The 10,924-nt window shown below is 34.6% G+C and overlaps 1 protein-coding gene across 1 annotated transcript; it reads right to left on the reverse strand.

The window, feature by feature from the left end:
- Positions 1-763: 763 nt before the first annotated feature.
- On the reverse strand, positions 764-2,285 carry LOC133197916 (uncharacterized). Its single transcript, XM_061334091.1, has 3 exons — positions 2,152-2,285; positions 1,623-1,838; positions 764-920 (listed from the first exon to the last, which is right to left on the reverse strand). Exons 1-3 carry the CDS (start codon positions 2,283-2,285, stop codon positions 764-766), a joined length of 507 nt encoding a protein of 168 aa, XP_061190075.1.
- Positions 2,286-10,924: the final 8,639 nt, after the last annotated feature.

Consider the following 10,924-nt stretch of genomic DNA (forward strand, 5'->3'; position numbering starts at 1 on the left):
CAACCACAATACATTTCATTGCGAAACTTTTACTATCTTTGTAGCAGTGCGTTTTTTCCTTTTTTTTAACCTGTCACATGACAAACAGCGAATATAAAAGACGTCGCCTTGGCCGAACTCAGCATGCAGAGACCCCATATATAAAAATATCAAAACTGTGTTCATTTTCTTGTAATATTTGAAGGCCTGTTACCCATGGACATCCTTACCTAGCTGCAAAGTGTATGTCTTTGTAGTAACAGGATTTAATAAGACTTTTCCATGTATATGTAATTACAGACAAATAGTGACCAATAAATTGACTGAAATACGCAGTTTTATCCTGTGTCTGCTCTCCATCTGTCCCCCTCTGTGACAAAAATATATCCAAAAACTTCTCCTAAAGAAAAAAAATCAAAAACCCATTATTAGGTAAAGTATACGTGTCTCTATAAAATTGTCTAGAAATACATTGTCCTAAAATGGTTAATAAAATATTTGATCTTTAAAACAAAACAACATTCGTAACTGAAAATCTTTACAATTATTATTATCACAGGGTTTAAGCGAAAGGAATACAAATGTAACGCTTCCATCAAATAAGCACACAGGCCATTGATAATATTTTTGAGCGGATCTGTAACATTCCGACTTAAACTTTGAGTAATTCCTCAAATAAAAATGAAAAAATCCCAAAAAGAAATCTGCAAACTTTCTTAATATTTATACCATTTAATACAAGTACATTCAAGATAAAATTGCTTCCATTTTTACTATTTCTGCGTTAAAATCTCTCCACCAGTTCCCACATTCTGTTTGCTGCTTTCTGGCAGTTGGCCCCAATCAGGTTGTAGGGTTCCAGTATGAGGGCATTCTGTATGAACGTGTTCACGGTGTATCCACAGTTAAAGAGCCACTGGGAATACTTGATCATACTCCAACTGTAAAGAAAGTACAGTTATCATGAACAACTATAAGTTTCTGGCTGAAATATGAAGTTAACAAACAGTAATCAAGCTCAAAAGTCCATTGAAACAAATCGATACAAATTGGGAGCAGAGCAAACACGGACCTCTGAAAAACATCAGAAGTGGGATCAAGTGCCATTAAGGAGTAAGCATCCCCTGTCGACCGGTCACACCCGCCGTGCGCTTTTTGTTATGATCGGGCAAACGGAAAAATCTGTAGACAACTCGGTGTAAAAATAATGGCCTAACAATTTGTATGAAAAACGTCAGTCAATTTTTGACTTAATGATAGATTGTATCTGCTGACATTGGCTCAAAAATCAAATTTGATTATTTTATGCTCGCAATTAAGCATTGCAGAAATATTTGATATATCTTTATTGCTCGTGGATCTTATCTAAATGTAAGAAGAAGTTGCTTTTTGTGTAAATACCATAAATAAAATTAATGCATTTTTTCCAAGCAAATGAATGAAGGCTATACAATTTGGACATCTATATTAATTTTGAATGCTCTTGAAATCGACGCATCGACCAAAGCCATCACCGAAGCCATTCGAAATACTTGCCAACAGGTGATCGAGCTCGAACTGGTCCAAACTAAGTTGTACATGTAGAAGTGTAGAAATACTTCAAATTGCAATGTAGAAAATTATCTTATATTTGAAGAATTTACCTTGAACTCGTGTAATCAGCATCTGTAATGACTGTGTCGGACGCATCACCGTAATTCGACCCTTTGTGAATCAACCATCGTTCCCAGTTTTCCAGGGTAACGACAATTCCTGCGTGGCGGGGAAAATAGTCAAAGCTTCGCTTCTTCCCCAAAACCGATCCGCTGCCTCCGGTAGATGATCCCAAGCTTCCGGAAATTAACGATCCACTCAAGGGTCTGAATATAAAGATGACATCATTACGACACGTGACAATTTATTTTCATATCGTCCTGATTTGTCTTTCCCACATAACGTAGTGCAACGTGCGACAGGCACAAATTCAACATACCCTGGTAACTACGAAACTACCGCGTCAGCTTTTTGTATTGGCGATTGTTAATTTTCCTTCTTTTATTTTGATGCCCTGCTCTCCGATAACAACAAAATCTCGATAACATGAGAACGATCACCTACTAAAAACTAAAAATTCATGTTTCCTAACGAGTTCTTTTAAACGCTTTTAAAAAAAATGAAATTGAATTTGCTCACCTTACATAATAATCTGCAAAGATTACTTTGGAATTGTACAGATTAGTTAAGCACGATTGAGTTTTGCAATCTTTGGACGAGATTCGTAGAACAAACATCAGTGACAAAATGATGAAAATATGGATTTCTGCCATTCTGCTGTTAAAAATTATTGAAAAAAAAGTTATTTAAACTTCTACGTAAGGCAAAAATGATATTAATTGATACATTATTTTCTTTTTTCTGATTGTCTAAGTCGCCAGCGTGGCGCAGTGGTTAGAGCGCTCACTCTAGAGTCGCGGAGTAAGGAGTTGATCCTTACGTCGCGGGTTCGAATCCCACTGTGGGACGTGGAGACCGGTCCTTCGGATGAGACCGTATAAACCGAGGTCCCGTGTCGCAGTAGGTGCTGGCACGAAAAAGATCCCTCACTGCTCAATGGCCCTAAGTGCCGAGTATAGGTCAAAATTTGTAGCTCTCCACCGGCAAGTGGTGGCGTCTCCATATGAGTGAAAAATTCTCGAGAGGGACGTTAAACAATAAACAAACAAACAAAACTGATTGTCTAAAATTTTAAAATTTAGATTAGATTTTTTTCATGGTGACTTGTTAGTAATAAATCGTTGGATAACTTTCAACGCGTTAAACAGATGGAGAGAAATACGGCATGATATATACAAAATAAAACCTTTTGTAGTTTATCACTATCAGAGTATATGAGAAGTTACCTGTTCGTTTCTTAAGTGCACAATTTAGTTCTAAACTTAAAATACGTGACACAACTTCTAGGGGTTATCACAAATTACCTGAACTGTTGCGATGAGACTAATACTATATGTAGTCTGAGCTTCCAAAAATTATCAGGATTGTAAAATATAAAACGTTCATGCAGGAAATCGCGGAAATTTTAGATCGTCAAAGAATTTTTTTTTTTTTAAAATACAGTTAAATTCGGTATTTTGAACATCGATACCACGAATACAATGGTTACCTGAAAGTATATTGAAGTGATCTGGAAGTCCCCATTCATTTATTCTCTAAGTATTTTACCCTAGATATCTTGAATCCTTGAAGTTTTTTCTCCATTCTTTCGAGTTCGAGATAACAAGGTTTGACTGTAAAGGTTCTGCAGGCATAAAACTTGTAACCAATACAAACAACTGCTGATTGAAAATACATTTTTCGATAATATTCATATAATGCAATTAACGGCTGATCTGCTCATCTTAAATTATGTGCACCCTAAGTTTTTTTTTTGTCATTATTTTTTTCTCAATTGGTCCATTAAATGAACTGCGATTCTTCATTCAAGTGCCAGATTTAAATTATAAGGGTCAATCGATCTATTTGGATACGGTCTCTAACCTTCACTTTTACCACTTCATCCAAGCATCCCTGTACTATTGCTATATCTATTTAATTTTTCTATCACGTTTTAATCTTACTTTAATATTTTAATATATTAAGATTCCTGCTATGTTCTTAATTTTGAATTTACCTGGCGGTAACCATGTATTCATTTATCGGGTAGTTGTCTTGTTCTTAATTTTGAATTTACTCTTAGACTAGTTGATTGTCGTGCTCTAAATTTTGTATTTACTCCCACCCGATAAATTCAAAATTTAGATCATGACATTCCTTTATTGAACCGAAGAACCAAAATATAAAACACATATTTCTTTTAAAGTTCCGAATTAAACACAAGTAACATAGTGTTTTTATGAATATACACAGCAATATTTCCAGACCTAAAATTTTCTATTTCATTTTCACATAAGTCTTAAATGTAAGATGCACTGATTTGCAAATTTTAGAAGTATTTACATACCATAAAACTTCAAAATCTTTATCATCATTACCAAAAAGTGTTGGATCGTTGTGCCTTTCACGAAAAGTTTTTAAAATATGGGTTCAGGTAACAGGCACTTGTTTCGAATATGGGGCCATTCCTTTCATTTTCTTACACAAAGTACCTATCTCAATTTCAGACGCCCTACTTCAAACTCCATCGGTTAGGCGTATAGCAGAGACTTCCGAACTTTTCATTCTGAATTTTTTAATAAAAATTCAGGCCCTGTCTGTCACATGTCAAAAACCGGAAGTAACTTACAAGCAGAAATTCCATTTTGATATGGAAATCAAATTTTGTCAATTAAGGATGTTTGTCATAGAAAAAACCTAAAGCTGAATTTTTATATGGGAGATGAGCTTATTTTCTTACATTTAAGATGTGAGTTGAAATTAGTGTGTTCATTTTAATACTGTGATTTCAGTTATTTTTGAACACCAGTTTAAATCTCTTTAAACCACGAAATTGGGTGATCAACAAAATTCAATTTTTTCTTCAAATAGGAGAGTCTGCCATCAGGTCCAATGTTGAATGACTCTTTCATTTAAATTGTGAAGCCATTATTTTCACGCTCAGTTGTCTACGGATTTTTCCGTTTACCCGGTCGTAACAAAGAGCACTCGGCGGTTTTGATCGGTTGACAGGGGATGCTTACTCTTCAATGGCATCTGATCCCACCTCTGTTTTCAGAGGTCCGTTTACGTCTCTGCTCACATTTTTATAGTTTAAATGGACTTTTGCGCATGACCACTCTTCGTTATCTTCAAATTCCATGATGTTATTGTCCACGAATTACATAATTGTTAATATTTTGATTTTTTTACTACAGTCACAGAATTTGCTCCCCCACGGGTGTGACCGTCGACAGGGGATGCTCACTCCTCCATGGCACCTGATCCCACATCTAAATTTTGAGGTCCGTATTTGCTCTGCTTCAAATTTGTATCGTTTCATTGGACTTTCGAGATTGAATACTGTTCGTTATCTTCATATTTCATCATTAAACAAAAGTGGGAAAAAAGGAGTAATACATGTATTTTTTATGGACTGAGAGTCGTTAAGATAAGTCCATGTCGTAAGTTCAGAACTTTTTCATGATCGAGTTTTCTTTTATTGTGAAGTCTATGGACATTAAACTTTTTGGAATCTTGCATCAATTATATACATGTATATTTAAATGAATATTTTGATGTATGTAATAATTATAAAAGAAGAGATGACGTATGGATTCTTAATAATAAATGAAAAATGGAAGTGCATATGATAAAAATTTAGAGTGAACTTAGTGTTTTCCTTCTCAAAATATAGGATTCAGATAAATTTGTGCTTGTGTAACTGAGCTCATTCGTATGATCTTATTACTGAGAAAACAAGAAAACAGTTACTTGAACGGTTAAAAAGGGGGGTATCAAAATCGATTTGTTAACAGTTTTGTTAAAACATACACATTAAAATCGTGTCATAATAACGATTTCGCACTCAGCAATTTAATATACATTTATTATTTAAAGACCAAAGGATTACAAATATCTGTACATGTATTTCATAAAGTCAAGTCGGGAGAGTATATTAAAAGTTTAAAATCCAAATATATTAATCAGTGTGTTAATCCTTAATGGCGGTTGTCCAATTAGAACAAGAAGCACATTTTTTTTCCCAATCAATACTGAAACACATTGCACAATACAATCTTGTTAACATTTCAACTGCATTTAATTATTTGTTGCCGTTGACAGTTTTCTCGTTTCAACTGTGCGTGATTTCACAAAGTGACTTTAACAGAGTGTGTTTGAGGAGATAGAATATTTCTAGTCTTTCACAGTTTTCATGTATATAAAATCGAAATTCGATGAGATTCAAAATAGAAATCACACGGCAAAATTAAAAACCCAATGTTGGATCTAATGTTTGACTTTGTGAAATCAGTTGACCTGTAAATGAAAAAGAGGAGTCGTTATTTTTAGAACGAGCACCTTTTTTGAGGTAGAGTATGGGAAACAATAAGTCAACACCAAGAACCCCTCGTGCTATTCAGATAAAGGTTAATGCTGTAAAGGAATTTTCCTCCGAACACAAACCAAATTCTAATGAGACCGAAAAAGAGGCAAATAGAAATGAAAACGAGATCAAGGAGCCGGATAGGTCTAAATCACGCGTTATGGAAAAAATTCCCGAGGAACAAGTAAATGACTTGGATGACTCGGGTGTTGATATGTCAGAGAATTTCACTTCCGGTTCCAGGACAGATTTTGTGCGTAAAGATTTCGAGTCAAGGTGTGAGAGTGTTGCAAAAGAGATACGCTTGCTTTCCGTGACACCAAATCACGCAATGACACCAGGTATAGATCGTGTAAGCCAAAAATACCGCAAAAACAGTGATCAAGACGCCATGATGCGATCAACATCTCCAGAAGATGACGTTCATGTACATCATGACGCAATTACACCAGAAATAGAAACAACTGACAGTATTATTAAACTAGAAAAACAAGCCACAATGACAGATATTGCCTTTTTAGATCAAAATGGAAACCGTGCCGAAGAGGAAAAATCGACACTCCCACAAGTCACAGTCCTCTTCGAAAAGCACTGGTCGGCGTCATCACCAGATGACGTCATCCCATGCTGGATCCATGGAATTACAACCTTGTCAGACGGATGTGTGCTAATTTTAGATCTGAACAACAATGCCCTTAAGTTATTTGACGAAAACCAGGAATTTGTTTGTTCGGAGTTCGTTTCTGAGGAGTGTATCGGAATTAGTTCTGTTTACAGTAATGAGGTGGCAATCACGTGTGGAAATGAGGTTCACTTTTATTTCGTGGATAAAACTGGATTTGTGTTGCAACAGCGATGTTTCAAGCTCAATGGTCAGGGCTTTGGAATCTGTTTTGCTCATAAAAATTACGCTGTTACTTGTGATATTCATAAAACTAGTGGAAATGTTAGAATTCTGAACGAGCGAGGAAAACAACGCTACGTCATTAAAAGTTGCAGGGTGTTTGGAGCACTCATAAAAATGTCCAAGTTCGTGCAAATTGATCCTTCCTTAGATGTTGTGTATATTTCTGACGCTGAAAATGGTCGCATTGTAAGTTTTACATTTGATGGTCAGGCTCTCTGGCACCATGAAGTAGGAGATGAACCAAAGACGTTAATTTCCTTCAGTGGTTACCTTCTTGTTGCCGACTTTCGAAAGCATCTGATACTGCAAGTGAGTTCCGATGGACGAGAGTCTCGCGTTATATTGACTGATGAGGACGAGATTTGGAGTCCTGATTATGTTACTCACAACTCTAAAACAAAACAACTGTTCATAAACACTCCAGATAATGTTTTAGTGTTCAAAATTTTATGATTTCACAGAATCATTTGTCTTTCTTGAAGCAGTTTCTGTTGGTTTCTCTATATAATTGATGTGTTACGTGGCAAGAAACACGCCATTGTTGTTTACATTATTCTTTTGGATGTCTCTGGATGTAGCAGCATGCTCTCAAGAAAGCTCGCTGATGCAAACCAGGATAGCCTAGCTACATTCAGTCGTGAAGTCAATATCAGGGAGCGGGGCCCCTTACTCTAGAATCGTGAAACGTTTTTCAAGAATCTATCCTGCTTCTGTGTATGTCATCTTCATAGTCTGTTTTGTAGAACTCAGCCACCTGCACCACAGTCGGTGTTGCAGATTTAATACTTTGCTCAATCTTTTGTGTCCATTCAGATCAGTATAGAAAGACAGATAGAGTAGATTGACAGACACAGAGTTGGATGGAAGAATTTATTTTTTCACACTTTTATAAAATACTACATGTAGTAAAAAGAAACATATCAATGGCTCATATATACGTCACCAAAATGTCATGCAGTGTCATTTTTGTAAATCAAGACGAAACGTGTAAAAGCGATTATGCCAATAATTTACATTCTTGTGATTATATTTTCATTATAACAATTTATATTTTTAACATTTCAGACTCGTACAAGGTACTAGATTTTTTTTTTTGGGGGGGGGGGGGGGCTGTCTTTTAATCTCGAGAGAACTGAGAGACAATGACAAAATAAAGGGTTTCCTGATGCTTTTGACCAACATTCAACAAATATCGAAGAGCGGGATTCATACTTAGTGTATCTAATCCAAAGACTCATTAAACTCCACTTTATAGGCCCTTTTTAACTTTTAAAAATGGATGTTATGTTTTAACCGTGCTTGAGTATATGTACACTCCGCCAAAAAAGAGAAAGGATGTTATGTTTTAACCGTATATGAGTATATATCGTGTTGTAAATTTTGAATTTACTAGGGGGGGGGGGTAAATGCAAAATTTATAACATGATAATTATCATGTTGATAGAAAGGATATTACATGTTTTAACCGTGTTTGAGTATATGTATCATGTTGTAAATTTTGAATTTACCGAGGTTAATGCCGAGAACTTGCACATGTATTTCAAGGAATTTTTAGGAAAAGGTGAATTTCCTTGGGATGGCAAGTAAGCTTTTAGATATTGAGGCGCGGATCAGGCTAAAGATAGGTGTGATGTTCTTAGACATGCAACGATGCAAAAAAAGCAATATGATCGATGCAATTTTCATATCATGCAATAAATTTTGCTATAGGACTGTATTCTTCTGTTTCATTGACAGAAAAAAATTAAGGTTTTTAAACTTTCGTAATTCATAAGTGCGTCGGAAAAACTGAATAAAAAACTCTGATCGAAGAAATTATAAATTACTGTCATCATCATTGGCGTAACATACTAGTATATAATATATAGAATCTTTATAAACAAGAAGGCTGTCTACACATCATTTTCTCAAAGTGTGAAATTATTTACATGTAATCATATATGGTTGAAAAGGGGAGAAATATCATATTAATATTGCCAATTAATTCAATTTTTTTGACGTTATAAATGTGACTTATGCACAGTACGTAATCGGGCGCAATTTACATGTCATTTTCCCGGCCACATTTCCAATTTCTGTATTCAGGAAATGATGCGATACAAACAAAGCTTTTCAAAAATCATAAAAATAACAACTAAATGTATGGTTTTATTTCAGTTTAATGAATAAGTTTTAGCTGCATAAAAGTTTCAATTTCTTTCTCATTTTCTCAGAAATGTCCTATAAAAAAGTAATTTTAAAATGCGTAGATTTATTAGGGTGATTCACAAAGGAAGACTTTGAACATCAGAAAAAAAGGTCACAATTTCTCAATATCTAAAAGATTAGAAATGTATACACCATTTACTACCAAAAGAAGTCAAAAAATATATATCAATCCAAGCAAGTATTGCTTGTAGCGAACTGCCATTAATGACCGATGAGATTTTTTAATAAGAAAATAACCTCAATGGAAGTTCTTTTACAAAAGAACTTACGACTAAGACCCAAAAATTTAGTTGATTGTAATATTTTGCAGAATTGATGACTCTGTTTGAAATTGCTAGCATAAAAATATATATTGTTAAATTCTTTTTAAAAAGATTAAAACCATTTTCATTTATACATATAAAAAAGTAATAAGCAGAATTAAATGTTGGTCTTAGTCGTAAGTTCTTTTGTAAAAGGGGCCCCAGGATAAGTAATTACGTACCGTTCAGACATTCAAATGTATAAAGGTTGGTTTTTTTTTTAATTCACACGCAAAAATTTTTCAGAAATATAGATACTTCCACGCAAAACAAACAGCATAAATATACAATTTATTATACGCGAAATTGCCAATTATGAGCTAGCATCAGCAGAGATTTCTTTTCCGAAAATGAAAAGGGAACAAATTATCTTCTTGCTACGATAAGGTAAGTGATTCAGTAATCTTGCTCTTGTTTATAATTCAGCTGATGTAGTACTCTGGTACTAATTCCCTCAGTTGAGGCCATCCCTCATTGTGTGTTTAATTCTGCCTCTTGCATACATTCCTTTGGTAATATACTGTATATAAACGTCGAGGATGGGACCCTCATTTGTTTATAAAATTGTTTCTTACCTTCTGTATTTTGATATACAGTAAAGGGCCAATCTCTACATGTAAAACTTTAAAAAAGCGATATTGGAATATAAATGTGATGGGTTAGGAATTCATGTTAGGTAAGAAATCGTGTCTTACATGTATATCTTAAAATAAAAAAATTCTCAGAAGCGGAGGGGGGGGGGGGGGCAGCGGTTCTGGGTTCTTACACCATCCATTTGTCAGGTACCTGTGCTCATAACATAATTACAGTGGCATTTACATTTTGTTTGCCTTTGAATAACCTAATTTCTCGAAAAGATACGACTGTTCTGTCATAAAAGTGTATTTTTTAATATTTAGTGGGTCCTTTACGTTGTTCCATGTTTTTGTTAAAAGGAGAAAGCACATTTTTACGCATACTTGGAAAAATGGAGCTTAGACCCACTCATACTGGGAAAAAATGTGTAATAGTATGAAGAAATGATCTCCTTTTTGTCATACCTTTGGTATGTGCATGCTCTTCCCTTCATAGACGAAAAGTTTCAATATTTGTGATATTAAAGCAAATTGTGAAGATATCACATAAAATATACATAAATGTTAACTGAAATAAGAAAGAAAATTTTGTTTGATTTTCATTTTCTTATTTGTCGCACCATGGGCATTTTTTCGGTTTATTCGCCCGTCTTCTTTGTCGATAAAATAGTTATCACCAATTTTATCACATTAAGTAGAAAAGTACCTTCCATGAGAGACAAACATGTTCCTGATTTCATTAAGCACAAAGTATCTTCAACAATGAACTTTTCCACCAGTAGAATGTAAACCGGATTTATCCTCTCCTGTAATATGGTTCAGTAACTAGTAAATTCACTGATATTTAGATCTTTCAAACGCTTAATGAGACAAGGATACTCTATACGATTCGTAAGCGCTTTTTTGGTCAAGATGAAAAAATTTTAGACATATGGCAGGTAAACAGTAGTCTGTG

The sequence above is a fragment of the Saccostrea echinata genome, unplaced genomic scaffold, assembly GCF_033153115.1.
Source record: "Saccostrea echinata isolate AGI-Se365-2 ecotype Australia unplaced genomic scaffold, CSIRO_AGI_Sech_v1 ptg000032l, whole genome shotgun sequence".
Lineage (NCBI taxonomy): Eukaryota > Metazoa > Mollusca > Bivalvia > Ostreida > Ostreidae > Saccostrea > Saccostrea echinata.